This window comes from Mustelus asterias, chromosome 26 (assembly GCF_964213995.1).
Source record: "Mustelus asterias chromosome 26, sMusAst1.hap1.1, whole genome shotgun sequence".
In the NCBI taxonomy this organism is placed as follows: domain Eukaryota; kingdom Metazoa; phylum Chordata; class Chondrichthyes; order Carcharhiniformes; family Triakidae; genus Mustelus; species Mustelus asterias.
In genome coordinates this window covers 8,789,585-8,809,657 of record NC_135826.1, presented here as the reverse complement: position 1 = coordinate 8,809,657, position 20,073 = coordinate 8,789,585, and the positions used below count along the sequence as shown (strand labels likewise).

General features: G+C 43.8%; 1 protein-coding gene across 1 annotated transcript in view; it reads right to left on the bottom strand.

Moving 5' to 3' along the window:
• The window catches only part of sema6bb (sema domain, transmembrane domain (TM), and cytoplasmic domain, (semaphorin) 6Bb), a 325,575-nt gene that overhangs the window by 117,807 nt on the left and 187,695 nt on the right, over window positions 1-20,073 (bottom strand). Inside the window, exons 6-8 of the mRNA XM_078198149.1 lie at window positions 5,383-5,473; window positions 3,531-3,650; window positions 564-652 (exon numbers count right to left, since the gene is read on the bottom strand). Of these exons, the coding sequence (XP_078054275.1) occupies window positions 564-652; window positions 3,531-3,650; window positions 5,383-5,473 (300 nt within the window). The remainder of the gene's footprint in view (window positions 1-563; window positions 653-3,530; window positions 3,651-5,382; window positions 5,474-20,073) is intronic.

The following is a 20,073-nucleotide window of genomic DNA, read 5'->3' as shown; positions in this document are numbered from 1 at the left end:
AATGATGTAAACTTCATAGAAGACTAGGGATTCATAGAAATTTTCCCTGCACAGATAGGTTGGTGTACAGCAGTCGGTGTGTACCGCAGCCGGTGCATGCCGCAGTCGGTGTGTACCGCAGCCGGTGTGTGCCGCAGTCGGTGTGTGCCGCAGTCTTTCAGCAATGTTAGTTGGTGATAAGCCAATGAACTGGAGTTGGATGATCGGATGTTTTGGTTGGAAGTGAAACGAGGGCTATGAGGATAGATTTAGTGTTAAATAATTATGGAGGAAGATCACAGTTTCAGCTTCTTGCCTTGGGACAACCTAATAATGCTGTGCTTTGTGGAAATGGTAGCTAAAATAGTCCTTTCCCTGCATAGTCCTTGTGTGCTTCACTCTGCACTGGGCTGCGCTCAATCCTCGAATGACGGGCGGGCAAGGGAGGGAAAGCCGCAAAAGGGCAGAGAGAGACCACTTAATTTTCCAGGGACAAAGCACTGTTGCCAATTTGATTTTTTTAGAAAATTTACACAATTTTCACTTTGGCACATTATTCACACCGACCCAAAATTCCCAGTTACCTTTTCCAGGTAGTTAAATTCCATGGCGATTTCTCGGAAGAAGAAAAAAACATGCCGGCCGTATTCGACAGCATGGATAAAGTACGGCTCTGGAAGAAAAGCAGGTAGGCTTTAGCTAAGCTCACTGACACCAAGTACAACATTGTGTGAATTACTTATTAACCCATTACAGCAAAAAATGTAATTGTAAACTGGATGAACACCTTTCGATGTAATGAATATTTTTACTACAATTGTATTGACTCAGTTTTCATTATAATTCACCTTAATCATCACAAATTGCACAAACATAATTAGGTGCAGTGAAGAGAAGCTACATTAATATACAACTTTGTGTTGATTGTATTGAAGCCACTTTGTTGGTATTTGCTAATATGTATGAGATTTTTCAATGGAAAGTACAGATGTTGAAAAAAAAACCTGAGGATCAGCTAAAGGGAAAATCCTTTCAAAGTATAAAAATCTTGAGGAAATTACCATGGGAACTGTGAGCAGGTCAAAAGTTATTAATTTTAATATCCAGTCACATTTATTCAGAAAAGCTGTACATTTCCCACGGAGGAATTGGCACAAACTTGGCACAAAATGTTTAAGTGATGAATTGAATTAGAACCCTACAGTGCAGAAGGAGGCCACACTGACCACAATCCCAGCCAGGCCCTATCCCCTAAACCCCACGTATTTACCCTGCTAGTCCCCTTGACTCTAAGGGGCAATTTAGCACGGCCAATCAACCTAACCCACACATCTTTGGACCGAGAGAGGAAACCGGAGCACCCGGAGGAAACCCACGCAAACATGGGGAGAATGTGCAAACTCCACACAGTCACCTGAGGCCAGAATTGAACCCTGGTCCCTGGTGCTGTGAGGCAGCAGTGCTAACCACTGTGCCACAGTGTAGATCATCGTACTCCTGGAAACAACTGATGCTGGAGAGAGAGACAAGAGTAGTTTGGATGATGGTTCCCCAGTACAAGTGAATATATTCTCTTGGCAATAATAACCAAAGCTAAACTCACCTATTTGAAGCATACATATTTTTTTCCAGTACAGGGTTATTGAATGCGAAGAGGTGTGAAAAAGGTGATCCACTGAATAGATTTTCCTCCCCTGGGCCAGTCATGTTAAGCCCCATTCTAACAACTTGACTGATGATCTGGCTGAATTGATCTCATTCAGTGCAGTCTAGGGATTAAACCTAGGACCTTCCTCATCTGTATGACTCAGTATAACTCATTATCCCTTGAGCCACTGGAGTGGCTAAGGTTATCGCAATAAATATCGTATCATGTGGCAAAACATTAGATTGATGAGAGATGCAATAAACATTTATTAAAAACGTATAATGATCCACTACAATTCAGGACCCATGTGCAGGATTAACTGTATTTTTAGTATAATACCACTATCAGTGATTATACTCTATTCCACGTTCCCTATGGCAAGGATAAAACAATCAACTCCATTGATCTCCTCAGCCCGCTTGAGCGATTTTATATTCAGTTTTAAAAAAATTAAAAGTTTGCAAGCCATGTTGCAGCTTTATAGAACCTTAGTTAGGCCGCACTTGGAATATAGTGTTCAATTCTGGTCACCACACTACCAGAAGGATGTGGAGGCTTTGGAGAAGTTACAGAAAAGATTTACCAGGATGTTGCCTGGTATGGAGGGCACTAGCTATGAGGAGAGGTTGGAGAAACTTGATTTGTTCTCACTGGAACGACGGAGGTTGAGGGGCGATCTGATAGAAGTCTACAAGATTATGAGGGGCATGGACAGAGTGGATAGTCAGAAGCTTTTTCCCAGGGTGGAAGAGTCAATTACTAGTGGGCACAGGTTTGAGGTGCGAGGGGCAAGGTTTAAAGGAGATGTACGAGGCAAGTTTTTTTACACAGAGGGTGGTAGGTGCCTGGAAATTGCTGCCAGGGGAGGTAGTGGAAGCAGATACGATAGTGACTTTTAAGGGGCTTCTTGACAAATACATGAATAGGATGAGAATAGAGGGATATGGTCCCCTGAAAGGCAAGGGGTTTAAGTTCAGTCGGGCAGCATGGCGGGTGCAGACTTGGAGGGCTGAAGGGCCTGTTCCTGTGCTGTAATTTTCTTTATTCTTTCTTTATGACTCGTACCATTCTTCCTGACAATTCTTGTTCATTTATTTTCACTGTTTCCTTTAATCTGTTCAGAGCTGTTTCTGTAAATGTTTGTGAGCTCCATGAATCTCATTCCTATTTCATTCAGGTTTAAATCTCAAATATTACATATAGAGATTGACAGATAGTTGGAAATGGTGGGGTAGTTACAAGGTAATTAAGAGGTACTGAAAGTATTGTAAATATCATCATTTTCTTTTATTTGTCCATGGGCTGTTGTTGTTGTTGCCTGGGCCAGATATTATTGACCATCCCTGATGGCATTTAAGAGTCAACCACATTGCTGTGGCTCTGGAGTCACATATAGGCCAGACCAGGTTAGGACGACAGATTTCCTTCCCTAAAGGACATTAGTGAACCAGATGGGTTTTTCCGGCAATCAACAATGGTTTCATGATCATCATTAGATTTTAATTCCAGATTTTTATTTAATTCAAATTTCACCATCTGCCATGGTGGGATTCAAACCTGGGTCCCCATAGCATTACTCTGGGTCTCTGGATTACTGGTCCAGCGACAATACCACTATGCCATTGCCCCCACCTCTAAAATACGATTCTAACTATAGTCTTACAGTCCCTTCTTTCACTTTCATTTCTCCCTTCCTCTCTGGAAACCTGAGTCAGAGTGGAGTCCAGTTCTACTAAACAATCAGTCTGTGTTGTGTCATTTTAAAGCTTTAATTTTTACAAATATTTATGCTTTTTCTAATGTTGGTTGTAAGAGCCTACAATAAATCCAAGAGCTGCAATGTTACAAAGTGATCTGCATCCTTTTTTCTCTGTATTGAGTACTCCAGTAGTGGATGACCTACCTTTGAACCACTTGGAGTCATGTTTGACTGTTCGGAGGGTTGGACTCTCACCCAAGCTTCGATAGATGACAGCATCAATTGCTAGGAAATCCGTTACTGTCCCAGTAAATAGCTTATTATCTACAGTGTGAGAAAATCAATAACACTTCAATTTTTTGATCAAAAAGCACCTTCTACATTGAACAAGAACATTTAATGATCAATGAAGCTGGATCAGACTAAATCAGGGCAATTTTCAACTGTGCCGCATGGGAAAGGGGCAGTGGACTGCCTGCCCATTGTAGATCTCACCTGATTTCCATCCTATTGCCATGCGTGTGGAGTGCCTGAACAGTGATGACATGGGCAATGTTGCATGGATTCAGCATTATCAGCCATTATTAGATCTGAAAGTTCTGCTTCCCTCATCATTTCTACCATCCCAATTTCAAAGTCTTTTTCGAATTCAAATCTTTATCACCTTTATTGTCAACAATTCACCTGGAAAAATCTCATAGAGAGAATGCCATCACATTCTTCTAAAAAGACCCTTTAGAGTGTTTCTAAGTGTTTCCAGAATTTCTAACCTTTCCAGATAACTTCAATTCCTGATATTCAAAATAATCTTTGCTAAATGGGAGGAATAGAGAGGGACAGATCAAAGATTCGTCACTCAGACTTGTTACCTCCAGATTCAATTATCCTAATGATCATTTGGTTGGCTTCCCATCTTCCACAAAATTCAGCTCATCCGAACTCTTCTGCCTATTTATGGGTGGCACGGTGGCACAGTGGTTAGCACTGGTGCCTCATAGCGCCAAGGACCTGGGTTCAATTCCAGCCTTGGGTGACTGTCTGTGTGGAGTTTGCACATTCTCCCCGTGTCTGCATGGATTTCCTCTGGGTGCTCCGGTTTCCTCCCACACTCCAAAGATGTGCAGGTTAGGTTGATTGGTCATGCCACATTGACCCTTAGTGTCGGGGGGTTAGCAGGGTAAATACGTGGGGTTACCAGGAAAGGGCCTGGGTGGGATTGTTGTCGATACAGGCACGATGGGCCGAATGGCACTTCTGCACTGTAGGGATTTTATGATCCCATATCATGTCCCTCTTACTCATCACCTATGTCTACAATGGAGATTATTCCATCTTTTTCAATTTAAAATTCTCTTCCTCGTGTTTTAAATCCCTTAGTTGCTTCACCTTTCCATAACTATGTAAAGTCCACCAGCCCTATAACAGTTCCAGAACTTTCCACGACTCTGAATTTGGTCCTGTGAACATTCCACTCCCTTCAGTCTATCCATTGGCAGTCATACATTCAATTACCTCGTACTTTCCCAAACCTCTAGTCTACATCTCCCTCACTTTCTGTAAGATCATCTTTAAAGTCACCTCTTTGCCTGAACATTTAGTCACCCTGCTCATATCTTCATTAGCTCAGGTGTTCATTTTTTTTTCTGATCAGGCCTCTGAGGAGCACCTTGGGATATTTTTCTACGTCAATCCCCTTTCACGCATCACCCTCAGTTTTGGCTCTCAGTCCATCAATGCCTTGAATCATGTTCAGATTTCTATATACCCATCTTGCCCATCCTTATCCCTGCATGTTCTCTCCTGTGTCTGCGTGGGTTTCCTCCTGATGCTCCGGTTTCCTCCCACAGTCCGAAAGACGTGCTGGTTAGGTGCATTGGCCATGCTAAATTCTCCCTCAGTGTTACCGACAAGTGTGGCGACTCGGGAATTTTCACAGTAACTTCATTGCCGTGTTAATGTAAGCCAACTTGTGACACTAATAAATAAACTTAAACTTAAGATATAATTTTACATAATTGCAGTTTTAGCTAATGGATGTTAATGTTTCTGGTCTTACCAGCAAAGAGTGCGACGTTGGCCTGTTTAGGATCATAGGGACATCTTGCCATACCACTGATGCTGGATCCGAGAGACTCGAGTGTATCCATCTGAAATAAATAAGGACTATCAGCTTGTAAGCGAATGAGAAATGGATCACATTAGTGCTCAGCAAACTGGTCAGAGTTGAGCGCGATGACCATATTTCATTTGAAATTGAAAAGAAAGCCAATTACAGTGAAACTTTCTTATAATCAACTCATACTGCCTTGATAATGTGTTCATGCAACAAAGAAATCAATTCTAAAGGTGGAAAATAAACAGCCATAAATAAGCCATTGGTCCACCAGCTGCATTATCAACACCTGTAGGTTTGCAGGATTATAGATGTAAGGACAGTGCACTGTTCGAAACATCTCGCAAAATTTAAGACTCAATCTCAATTACCTTCATCATGATACTTGTATTGTTTTAGTGAAGCCTTTTAGTTTAATTCAGTATTACTGTGAGGGGACTAACACACTACACTATATCTTTTTTGTAAAATATGCCATTATGTAAAATATGGCTACTCCTAAAATTTTAAAAACTGGACAAAGACTTTCTAAAATGGTTGAAGCTATATCTGTCTGTGACCCTCGAACAAAATGAGCTACCAGGCAAGTACCAAGAAAACCCACACCAGGGAAACTAGTGAGCTCTGAAGAGCCACTAATGGCACATTGGAGGCTGCACAGACTAAATTTAAAGAGAACTATGCAAAGGTCATCAGCATTTCAGAACCCAGGCTGGCCAACCGGAGTTTACCTGTCTGCCAGGACAAAGGGCACCGTACCTTCCTTGCTGTTCTTAATGGCTGAGACATTTAATCCAGATGAGTGATACACATCCTTTGTCAAGGACAGTGTGGAGATGTCCAAGGACAGTGAGGAGTCATGTGACATAGATCTCCAGCTTGTTTAACCAGCCACACTGCCTGGCTGTACTGCAAACTCAATTTGCCATTTTACTATCTAACTGGCAGCATCACAGAAAAGGGGCTCTGGCCAGATTGAATATCTCGCCCCATTTACACAGTTTCTACTGGAACTTCTATACCCTTGTATACAGAATGGTTAGTCTCTTGTGTACCTTTCTCATTGTGTAACATAAACATAATGGGAAAAGTGAGTTATACAGCATTGATTTTCATTGATTTCCGTGAAGGAATACCTCATTGGAATTGCTTCTGGACTCTGGACCCATGTAAAACAAGATTTCTCTTGTGTGTGGTCTCTGCACTGTATTCTTTTCCTTTTCTCTATCCCTCTTTTACTGCATGAGTGCAAAGTGTTGTAATGCTGCGACCCTCCTCCTGTGTTTGCCTGTGTGCAAATAAACTAACCCTTTGAGTTCATCCCACATCAAATTTACTGTGGCATTATTGCTAGAAATTGGATCACACCAAAATCAAAGGGTTGGGAAATATGTCACAGCTTATAAAGGGGGAGACAAAACAAAATACCTTTCTGTTTATGCCTCAAGTGCATTATTCTTAGATATACATAGCGAATAATTCCCCTTTCTGTTTATGGACAGGTGGTGAGAGGATAAATTAGTGCAGTTTAAAGTAAGTCCCCCACTGTTCATAACAATTGCATTAGTTATGTTAGTAAATATTTGTGTGTTGTGTAGTAACCTTTCTCTCAGTGTCTCATATTTTTCCCATCATGCTCTGATGATGATTGTTTGATCCAGTAGGAACTCTTCCAGTGTAGACAATAAAAACATAACAAAACTTACTCCAACTTATAACTCAAAGTAAAGGTTTAATAAAGCCAATTGATTACTCCAAACTTGAGGCCTCACCCTGGGCCACTCCAAGCAACTTAACAATTCCCAACAGGTTCTAATTTATACTGAGCCAGCTGACCATCACATCATTCTGTCATTGGTTTACTGGGTCAGCTGACCCTTACAGCTTGTTACCATTGATCACATTACAACAGTTCCAATGTTATCACCGGTTACATTCTAACAATGATATTGTCCGAATTGTCACAAAACAGTAAATTCACTGTGGGAAATGGAATGGGAAATCTGCTGGTATAACTAAAGATCCTTACTTGTTGGCTGATTGGTCTAACACAGACACAAACCATCGCTCTTTTCTAAAGCACAAGTTTCTCCCTACCTCTCATGAAAGTGCTTACCAATGCTGGGATATGGTTCCATGAATTTCAACCATACTCCAGCACCATACCCAACTGGCCATTCCTCATGCTTGACCATATGCAGAAGCATTGGGCTCTGTAATCCCTGAAGTTCAGGGGGCAATAGGTAACACTTGCATTGCATTGCAGAGTTCAATGGTAAACTGATTCAATTTCCCCAATAGAAAGTTATTCCACTGACTTCCTGAATTATTTGTGACTAACTTTGATTACAAACCAGAAAGAATCTACTTCATTTGATCTTATAACTATTGACTTTATTGAGAGATTAAAACATTTTCCATGCCGATGCCAATTTAGTGTGGATTCTTACAACACTTTCATCTTAAAGCAGTCCAGCCTCTAAGCTCTAGCGAAGTGTTGGAATCGTTTCCGGCAGATAAGATGTTGTTTCCACGGGGTCACGGCCCACTCTTGAGGTTCCACCTCATCAGCAGAGCTTCAGCACAAGGAGGAAATTCTGCCAAAGTCCAGCAAATCTTGAAAGTAATCTCACAGGTATCCGGATAGGAAATTGTTCTAAGAGCCACAAATGAATGGGAGGTGGCCACGGATCATATTACAAGTACCTCTGACAGAGATGACCAAGAAAACACAACCATTTGTAGGGCTCACTCAATAGAAAGGTGCAATTTGAGATTTTTTTAGTATCAAGTTTGGTCAAAAAAATTGCTATTTTATCCTTCAAAAGGACATTTACAAGAGGTGCCAGCAGCTACATGAATATCAATAATAGAATATATGAATAAAACATATTCTCGGCACATTATTTCTGTAGCAGGCTGTCAGGATGCAGGGAACATCGAACATAGATTACAAACCAGAAAGAATCTATTTCTTTTGATCTCTTCACGCTTCCGACTATCAAAATGGAGCAGGGGCCTCTTATAAGTATTGACTTTATTGAGAGATTAAAACTAGGCATGGCAAAGAATTACAGCAATTTTTGAAATTCCTGTCAGCAAGGCTTGCTGGTTATTACAGCTGTATTCATACTGACCTGTGCGGAACATCAAATTGACTTTTTAACAGCTCCATTCCTTTTTCCTTAAGATGTGAGGCCCCATATGTAAATCAGGGGATGATGAGCATTCCAGAAAGAAGCTTTGGATTATATTTAATTAATTCCTGCAATTCTTAGCGCAACTTCAGCAGCAAGGAGGAGCAGGGCAAGGAGCGACACGGTGACACAGTGGTTAGCACTACTGGGTTCGATTCTGGCTTTGGGCTACTCTCTGAGTGGAGTTTGCACGTTCTTCCTGTGTCTGCGTGGGTCTCCTCCGGGTGCTCTGGTTTTCTCCCGCAGTCCAAAGATGTGCGGGTTAGGTGCACCGGCCATAATAAAATTGCCCCTTAGTGTCTAGGTTGGGTAGATTAGCCATTGTGGATACACAGGTTTATGGGGATAGGACAGAGGGGAGGGGCTGGGTAAGACGCTGAGTTGGTGCAGACTCGATGGACCAAATGGCCTCCTTCTGCACTGTAGGAAGTCTCTGGAGTCTATAACTGCACCATGGTGTTATTACTTATTCTTCTTCTGTAGGTGCACCTAATCATTTTCCATGAAAAAGAATTCAGCAGCATAGGTTGGTTGTGGTGATTTTGGAGAGAGCACAGAAAAGGACGGCACGGTAGCACAGTGGTTAGCACTGCTGCTTCACAGCTCCAGGGACCTGGGTTCGATTCCCGGCTTGGGTCACTGTCTGTGTGGAGTTTGCACATTCTCCTCGTGTCTGCCTGGGTTTCCTCCGGGTGCTCCGGTTCCCTCCCGCAGTCCAAAGATGTGCGGGTTAGGTTGATTGGCCAGGCTAAAATTGCCCCATAGTGTCCTGGGATGCGTAGATTAGAGGGATTAGCGGATAAAATATGTAGGGATATGGGGGTAGGGCCCGGGTGGGATTGTGGTCGGTGCAGACTCGATGGGCCAAATGGCCTCTTTCTGTACTGTAGGGTTTCTATTCTATGATTTCTAAGGTTTACCACGATGTTGCCCAGTATGGAGGACATTAGCTATGAGGACACTTTAAATAAACTGGGATTGTTCTCCCTGGAAAGATGGAGGCTGAGGGGCGACCTGATAGAAGTTTATAAAATTATGAGGAGCATTGATAAGATGAACAATTGGAAATTTTTTCCCAGGGTAGAAACGACAATTACAAGTTCAAGGTAAGGGGGGGAAAGGTTCAGTGGAGATGTGCGGGGGAAGTTTTTTTACACAGAGGGTGGTGGGGGCCTGGAATGCACTGCCAAGTGAGGTGGTTGAGGCAGATACATTAGGGACATTTAAGACTTATTTTGACAGACAACTGAACAGGTGGGGTATAGAGGGATACAGGCGGTTGGTCTAGGTAGGACAATGTGACCGGCGCAGGTTTGGTGGGCCGAAGGGGCTGTTCTTTGTTCTTGTTCTTTGTAAATTTCATTGTGCTGCAGACTAAACCTTCCCCCTCCCCCACCCCCCAACCCCCCACATTGTCCTCATTCCACCTTCCTGGGAATTTGGGGGCTTGAGTGCTGGACAGCACCCCGAATGAGTTGACGAGAAGGTGAACTGAATAATTCAGAGAAATAAAATCTTGGACAAGGAGGGTTGACTGGATAAAACAAGGGTAGAAATGTTCCTCAGTGGTCAATGTAATGCTGCTGGTCAGTGCAATTCTTTTAAGAACCAATTACATTTTTGTTAGACCATCTTTATTCCATATCCCTGGTAAACTCCCAACACTCTTGGATCCTTTATAGGCTGTTTGAAGGGAGGGAGTGGCAGTCCTGCTGCACCAGTCGAAGGAGCCGAGGCAACCTTGCAGCTGTGGCAATGTACCCTACTGCAGTACTGCTGTTTCTTCAGGATAACAAGCCCATCTTCTATCTATAACTCAGTAAAGCACAACCCCGACTTCCTGGCTTCCAGCAAAAGAGGCCTGTGAAGGATATAATCCAGGTTTATGAAATGACGTGGTCTTGGCAGTGAGTGTGTTTCTGATGCACTATCAATCAAGCAAAGACTAGTTTGTATGCAAGAACAAATAGGCTTTTATTAGCAAAAGACTTGGAGCACACCCATGCCGATGAACTGGTCCAGAGACTGAGGCAGGGGGTGGGGAGCAGTCACTTTTATACCTGGACCAGGGGGGGAGGAGTCCCGGGCAGGGCCGGCAGGGATGTGTCCAGGCATGCCACACACATACAGGCAATAAGCTAACAGTGGTTTACCACAGTTTCCTCTAGCACTGTTTGCATGACAAAGTCCGTGGACTGGTACAGGATAGCCGAGCGAACGTATTGTGTAACCACACTGAATAGTATGTTTCCTAAGTCCAGCCGCCTTGCTCTCACTGCACTGAACGCCACCTGCAATTTGCCGCCTATGCAGAAGAGATAGTGAATACCCTTCACATCCCATTCCTTATGCAAAGGGCAACATGATGGCACGAGGAGAGGCACGGTGGCACGAGGGGAGGCACGGTAGCACAAGGGGAGGCACGGTGGCACGAGGGGAGGCATGGTGGCACGAGGGGAGGCATGGTGGCTTGCACTGCTGCCTCACAGCACCAGGAACCCGGGTTCAATTTCTGGCTTGGGTCACTGTGTGTGTGGAGTTTGCACGTTCTCCCAGTGTCAGCGTGGGTTTTGCCCAGGTGCTCCGGTTTCCTCCCACAGTCCAAAGATGTGCTGGATAGGTGCATTGGCCATGCTAAATTCTCCCTCAGTGTACCCAAACAGATGCTGGAGTGTGGCGGCGCGAGGATTTTCACAGCAACTTCATTGCAGTGTTAATGTAAGCCTAATTGTGACACTAATAAATAAACTTTAAACTTTAAAAGTCATTCTTTATTTGCGGCTGCAGATGTAGTGAAGTGGTAGAAGATTTATATGATGGGTTTTTCATTCCTAGAACCTGTTCTCACCCTTTGCCCTCTCTGTGGGCTGCCTTTCATGGAATGACACAGTCAGTCAGTCTCTCGCCACCTCAGCCAATTATGGAAATGAGCATGACGAAAGACTAAAAACTAACACTGCAATCTCCCAGAGAGCCTGCTGGAAGTCACTAGTCAGGCACTTCAGAATGTCAAGGGAGTGGGGTGTGAAGAGTATTGTGCTACCCCAGCATGCCAGGACTGAGAAGTCACAAATGGTAGGCATGCCGCTGCGATCTTAAACAGAAACAAAGTTGTCCAGTTTTGTGTCAGTGAGATGTTTTGGTCACTGATATGCGATGATATGGGGCAAGGTGGGGGAGGGCTGTGAGAAGGAATAGAAGAATAAGTTGTGAAGAAACACATTGTCAGCAAGTGACTGATTTGAGTTGCGAAAGGGCAGAAGACCCTTTTGGCCGTTGGTTTTCAGTCAGCTGAGGGTCTTGACCATGGATTCTATCCACAGCCATTTGGAAGCTGGCAAAGCTCCTTACTACCCTGTGAGGAAGGTTTAGTTTTCTGAAGCATTGCTAAGGGTTGTATGAAGTTGCCTCTGGCTCTTCAGGCAGGGAGGCGTAAGCATTGCTACAGTAGAGCTCAAAGGAATATTAAGAGCAGGTGTCAGGATATTTAACCTGTGGGTATCACACCTGAGCCCAATCCTCGCTGAATTATTGATACAACTTCTACAGGGATTTTCCAATCTTCTGCTGTCACTTCAAGGGAAGATTGAGAGAAACACTTGGGTTTCTGCTGATGTTCTGTCAAAATGACTCCAGGAGATCGGGAGAAGCCGACAGAAATTTGTAGTATAAAGATCTGGCATAAAAAGGGTTAATATGGGATTGAGTACAGTAGAATCCAAACAGTGATGTAAGAAGTCACATGAGCTAGGGTCAGCCTGGTGTTGGCCAGAGGCATGTTAAATGGAACCATAGAATCCTTACAGTACAGAAAGAGGCCATTTGGCCCTTCGAGTCTGCACTGACTCCCCAATAGAGCATCCCACCCAGGTCCTCGGCTCCACCCTAGCCCTGTAACCCTGCGCATTTACCATGGCTAATCCCCCTAACCTACACATCCTTGGACACTAAGGGACAAGTTAACATGGCCAATATCTGCACATCTTTGGAGTGTGGGAGGAAACTGGAGCACCCAGAGGAAACCCACGTAGACACAGGGAGAACTCCATACAGATATCATCCAAGGCAGGAATCAAACCTGGGAAGCCCGGCACTGTGAGACTCCTTGCCTCTATCCGTACCCTATGTCTGTATATAGTTACAACTAGTGTAACTATGTACAGTATAAAGGTCTGGCAAACTAGTCTACAACTAGTTTTCACATTCTCCTCGTGTCTGCGTGGGTTTCCTCCGGGTGCTCCGGTTTCCTCCTACAGTCCAAAGATGTGCGGGTTAAGTTGATTGGCCATGCTAAAATTGCACCTTAGTGTCCTGAGGTTTAGGTTAGAGGGATTAGTGGGTAAAATATGTAGGGATATGGGGGTAGGGCCTGGGTGGGATTGTGGTCGGTGCAGACTCAATGGGCCGAATGGCCTCTTTCTGTACTGTAGGGTTTCTATGATTTCTATGATAGTGAATAAAGGCATACCGTTAACATACAGAAGACTATCAAGACCTCCATACGGATGCATTTTGTAGCAAAGAAGCATTGCAACAAAATTCTCCCCTTTTGCGTTACAAGAATGGATCAACACATAAGGCAGAATAAAACCTAGCTGGCCTTTTTTGTTCTGAGCACAAGCTGACTGAAGCTAATTAGAGTGGCTCAACTTGCATCCTGATCCCAATGCTTTGTTGAGCCAGTGCCATGTTCCTTTGCTGTCCTGTGCTGCATTAGCTGTATTTTTTAAACAGTGCATTTTATTTGCTTTGTCATGCCTCCCTGGCTAAATATTCTGCTGAGAGTCACAAACTCTTGGACGAAAGTGCGGCGAGTGGTCAGTAATTCTGGAATCAAACACAAGAAGAAGGGAGAAAGGCAGAGAAAAATTCTGCGTCTATATTCTTGGCTTTCATGGATATTTCTCTGCTGTGGTAATGGTACAGTATTGTGTGAGTTTGTGTAAAATGTTGATATATAAAACTGATTGTATACACCGTAGTGATGTTGATAGAATATAATTCCATTATGTTTTCACTATATATGTTGATGTTTTGTTGGAAGCTTCACTTTTTCTTTTGCCAAAGTCTTTACATATCAAAAAGAAAAGATTAATTTGCTGTCTGTCTCCAAAAAAACATATGCTTGTCAAGATTAAAAGTATACTAATATATAATAAAAGTGAAATGAAATGAAAGGCAGCCATGAATAACTGACTCGGTTAATGCCAACGCATTTGATGCTGTCACCTCCAGGATTTCTTTTGTTAGTACGCTGCCATCATTTTCAACATGCCAAGTTCTCTGGGATAAAAATATGAAAAACATATAATACCTACTTCAAACAAAATATTATTTTGAAAATGCACTTATTTTTCAGCTACAGGCATTATCTTATACCAGGTCCATTTACAATACCTCATGCTAGAGGGGAGGCAGTGGCACAGTGGAATTATCACTGGACTAGCAATCTGGTAATGTTCTGGGGACCCGAGTTCGAATCCCACCATGGCAGATGGTGAAATTTGAATTCAATAAAAACATCTGCAATTAAAAGACTAATGGCGACTGTGAAACCGATTGTCGTTGAAACCCATCTGGTTCATTAATGGGAAGGAAATCTGCCATCCTTGTCTGGCCTACAAGTGACTCCAGGCCCACAGCAATGTGTTTGACTCTCAAATGCCCTCTGAAATGGAGGGTAGTTAGGGATGGGTAATAAATGCTGGGCCTGGCCAGCGACGCCCATATCCCATAAAAAAAGGAATTTAAAAGATATTTTGGGCTCCTATGCTTTGCTGCAGAATTGTTCTTTAAGTAGCCCACTATTGGTCCCTTTAAGAAAAAAAGCTACAGCACAAACAGGCCCTTCGGCCCACAAGTTGCGCCGAACATGTCCCTACCTACTAGGCTTACCTATAACCCTCTATCTTACTAACTTCCATGAACTTATCCAAAAGTCTCTTAAAAGACCCTATCGAATCCGCCTCCACCACCACTACCGGCAGCCGATTTCACGCACCCACCACCCTCTGAGTGAAAAACGTACGCCTAACATCTCCTCTATACCTACTCCCCAGCACCCTAAACCTGTGGCCTCTCGTGGCAACCATTTCAGCCCTGGGTAAAAGCCTCTGAGAATCCACTCTATCAATACCTCTCAACATCTTATACACCTCTATCAGGTCACCTCTCATCCTTCACCTCTCCAAGGGGAAAAGACCTAGCTCTCTCAACCTATCCTCATAAGGCATGCCAATACAGCTGCAGCATTCTCTAAGAGCAATGCCTTTGGCTATTCTTTAAGTACATTATGGCAAATATAGCCCTCTGATTTTGATGGGGTCAGATACACATGTCCAATGAACTGGGGGCGTAGCGTTGTTTGAAGGGGCATTGTGTGGAATTCAGATACGCTGGATCCGAGCCCAAGCTCAGAGTTTCCAATGAGACTTGTTTGGAACAAAGCTTACATTTGCCCTTGACAACATCCGTGATATCAGAGAAAGAGAATGAATTTCTTCAGCCCTGGTATCTCTAAAACACAGTGGGGGGAACTTTCCCATCTCACCCATCACAAGAATCGTAGTGGGGGAGAGGGTGGTGGTGGTGGGAGATCACCATGCAAAGGTCCATTGACCTTCCGGTGTTGGGGCGGGCGCGGCCGGAAAATCTTGTCCAGTGACTTGGATGCCAGCCTGAACCCAGGGTCCAGGGGCAGGAGTCTTTGGCCCATCCCACGATTGGAATCTGCCGGACCCACAGTCCCGCCCCCCTCCCCCCACCCCTAGCACCCAGCTGGGGGCCGACCTGCCTTGCAAATTGCCACTGACTTCGGCAGGACTGGAAGATCCTACTGGCAGCCAACAGCTCGCCACCTCTGCTGCGGGCGGGGTGGAAAATTCCAGCCCAGGGCTTTTGAGCAGCAGAAGGGGGTCTATCTGGGCAGCGAGATCAGGGTGCTACTAAAAATGCGGGCATCAATATTCTCGTTGGCCATTGATATAAGAGAGAAAGGGTTTCTTGCAGGCTAGTGATTTAGCCGCATTCCCCAACAGCCTGTTCAGTGACATTTACCTCCCTATCTCTCCTTTGGTAAATGTTCACGATGTTTTTATACAGGGGCCCATTGCTGGCGTGCTGATGAAGTAATTATCCTGACCCTGAATACTAGCACAGGATCAGGATTGGAGCTCATCAGGACCCATTCCATTGCACTCTCTCCAGTACAACAGGATTTTCAGACCAATGTTGTCTATTCCAACTGCCAATAGTTAATGTGTGCGGACCTGCTGATCAAATTAGACTGTGAATGTGGCTTGTCACTCCTCAATTCTCAATACACTATCCTGTGGGTTCTTTATCTCCTTCCCATCCTCACTGATAAAATCAGGATGCATTACATTGCCTCCCAGTCAAGCTCATTCATTTCTGATGATCGCAATCTAATGGATCTCATAACAACACCAGGAGTCAGCTGTAAAGGAACAGTGCTTCATTGCACAAAATAAAGTAAAGTAAAACCACGAGCCTGTGGTGAACACAAACAGATCCCAACAAGGGCAATACAATAATGGACCCACTCAGGGGCCTGCTTTATAAAGGGCTCGGTACAGGAGCTCCACCTAGTTAGTTAATTACCAATCCCCAGGGATCTCGTATTCAACAGGTCAATCAGTGATTCCCCCATGCAAGTCCTAGTGGCTATCACACTTTCTAAATGACAACTTATACTATTATCCTTTAATAAAACAGCTCAGTGATGCTGTTACTTCAACTGCATTTGGCCTTGCAGTATGAATGGGTCGCCTGGACTGCAGAGCTAGTTCCAGCGGATATAGGATTTCACCTATGGCATCTTTGACGAGTTGTAGTTGTTATGTTGTGGCTGTTATGGTACTGCCAATAGATTTCAGACTTTTTAGGAACAAAAGGTGTTTATTGATAAGGGAAACTTAGCACAGGAGGCTTATGCAGCATGGAGGCTGCTCTGGGGCACAGCCTAGTTCTCCAGTCTTAAGTTTATTTATTATTGTAACAAGTAGGCTTACATTAACACTGAAATGAAGTTATTGTGAAATTCCCCCAGTCGCCGCACTCCGGCTCCTGTCTCGGTACACTGAGGGAGAATTTAGCATGGCCAATGCACTTAACCAGCATGTCTTTTGGACTGCGAGAGAAAACTGGAACACCCAGAGGAAACCCATGCAGATACGGGGAGAATGTGCAGACTCCGTACAGTAACCCAAGCTGGGAATTGAACCTGGGTCCCTGGCGCTGTGAGGCAGCAGTGCTAACCACTGTGCTGCCACAACATGGTTGCAGAAGTAAAATCCCTGAGACAGGACTCTCTCTCTCTTGCTCTGGATGATCACTCATTCTTGGTTCCCATTGGTCCTTCAAGTCAGGTGACCCTCTACTGCTGTACTGTCTCAAAGAGACAGACACCACATACACAACATTCCTCCCCCTTTAACTTTCCTATACAATCTTCAAAATTGATGTACTCAACCCACATCCTAAATAAACATTATTCACACATTTGCAAATTGATGTAGCGATTGTTCAATGGAGAGATCTCCAGGGTTTCATTTAACATAACACTTCTAGAAAGTTTCAACTACGCACAGTTCCAAATGTAGTCTTGCATGGGATTCTTCCACACAAGTTTGCTGCTTTCCGAGTTCCATCCTAGACTGTGCACTAACCATGGATGATAAACTTTATGGACGGTGCCACTCTCTAATCCTTGTGGATCTTTTTCTCTATCAAGTGCATTACGATGCAAGCAGGTATCATCTCAATACAACACAGTCTTCTGTCTTGACAGTTCTTGCACAATCTTGGTTTGTCACTTGTGAAAGCAAAGGTCATGGTACTCTATGACTGGTACTTAGGTCATGTGATAAAGTTTCTTCTCTTCCTTGCGTTTCTATTCAACATGTTTTCCATTGACCATGTTATCATATTGGGCCTTGTGCATTTTTATTAATGTGACCATTTCAGCAATCTTGTCCTGCCATGTAATCTGAGATTCCTTCTCTTGAATTGCTGCTTTGTCTAGTTCTCTCTAGCACATCTCCTTCAGTTGAGTGGCTTCATTAACCAATCTCTTCCTTCCATCTTCCATATCAACCAATCTTCACTTAGACCTGCTTTATTCTTTATTCCAATGCATCTGTTTTCACATCCTTTCAGTTGATCTGTTTCTGACTGTCTTCCAAGGTGAATCCATCATTCCTTTCTATCAACATTTAGTGACAATCTCTTCCTTCTTATGCTTTGCAGGTTTTCAGAGAACTAACATGTTCCTTTTTGTTGTAGTTGCATCGAACTCTACTTCTGTGTTCAAGATTTTTGTTGCCTTCTTTGGCCTTCTTTTTGTTTGTTTTTAATTAGACAATTCTCCTGAATTGCTAACTTGTTCAACAGTTGTGTTCTCTCTTTGGGTTTGTCCATTGCTAAGTCCTCCTCAGCACCCTTGAACACCGGACAGTTTCTGCCTCTCTGCAGAATGCCAATTTCTCCAGCTCCTTTGTGTATTTCACATGATGGTAGTTTGATCTTCAATTGGCTCTCAGAGAATTCCCAATAATGGCTCTGGTGAATGATAGCTCTGCTCTAATTTCTGCTTCAACAGCATGGTGACTCTTGCAGTGGATGATACAGGATGTCGTACATGAGCGCCGTGGATCAAATCCTTCACTCAGAGACGAGCAGGTCTCTCACCGATCACGAAACTGATAGCATCCATTACATGGGATTTCCTTGGCTCTTCTCGAGTTCCATGTTACGACCTCTGTTGCTGAGTTCTGCTTGTGCTGTTTCTCTCAACCCTTTTACCTTTTATTCACATCTTCATGCTCTAACTCCAGTTGCTTCACCGCTTGCTGGTGAATGTTGTACAGTTCCTTACTGGCACGAACAGAAATTTCCTAGCCACTTCCACCTTTCTCATCATGCTTGTTTTTATTTAGCTTTGATGCAGATGGGCCGCTTCTCATTCAGATTACAGGTCATAAACCTTCACCTCATATTCTAGTTGCTGCAGTTCTCGGAGACATTGATCAAATTTTTTTTCACTCTTACTGCTTCTTTTCTCTGGCTTGTTTTACTTTTAGACTGAACAAAGAAAATTACAGCACAGTAACAGGCCCTTCGGCCCTCCAAGCCTGCACCGAGCATGCTGCCCGTCTGAACTAAAACCCCCTACCCTTCCAGGGACCATATCCCTCTATTCCCATCCTATTCAGGTATTTGTCCAGACGCCTCTTAAAAGTCACTATCGTATCTGCTTCCACTACCTCCCCCGGCAGCGAGTTCCAGGCATCCACCACCCTTTGTGTAAAAAACGTGCCACATACATCTCCTTTAAACCTTGCCCCTTAAACCTAGGCCCCCTAGTAATTGACTCTTCCACCCTGGGAAAAAACTTCTCACTATCCATTCTGTCCATGCCCCTCGTAATCTTGTAGACTTCTATCAGGTCGCCCTTCAACCTCCGTCGCTCCAGTGAGAACAAACCAAGTTTCGCCAACCTCTCCTCATAGCTAATGCCCTCCATACCAGGCAACATCTGGTAAATCTTTTTTGTACCCTCACCAAAGCCTCCACATCTTTCTGGTAGTGTGGCGACCAGAATTGAACACTATATTCCAAGTGTGGCCTAACTAAGGTTCTATAAAGCTGCAACATGACTTGCCAATTTTTAAACTCAATGCCCTGGCCGATGAAGGCAAGTATGCGGTATGCCTTCTTGACTACCTTCTCCACCTACATTGCGACTTTCAGTGTCCTGTGTATCTGTACACCCAGATCCCTCTGCCTATCAATACTCTTAAGGTTTCTGCCATTTACTGTATATTTCCTATCTGTATTAGACCTTCCAAAATGCATTACCTCACATTTGTCCAGATTAAACTCCATCTGCCATCTCTCCGCCCAAACCTCCAACCGATCTATATCCTGCTTTATCCTCTGATGGTCCTCATCGCGATCCGCAATTCCACCAACCTTTGTGTCGTCTGCAAACTTACTAATCAAGCCAGTTACATTTTCCTCCAAATCATTTATATATTATAAACAGCAAAGGTCCCAGCACTGATCCCTGAGAAACGCCACTTGTCACAGCCCTCCATTCAGAAACGCATCCTTCCACTGCTACCCCTTGTCTTCTTTGACCGAACCAGTTCTGTATCCATCTTGCCAGCTCACCCCTGATTCCGTGCGACTTCACCTTCTGTACCAGTGTGCCATGAGGGACCTTGCCAAAGACCTTACTGAAGTCCATGTAGACAACATTCACTGCCCTACCCTCATCAATCATCTTCATCACTTCCTCGAAAAACCCGATCAAGTTAGTGAGACACAACCTCCCTTTCACTGATTACAGCTTTATTGTTTGCTTGTATTTCATTTTACAACTTCAAGGAACTTTTCATTTTAATCCATAAGGATG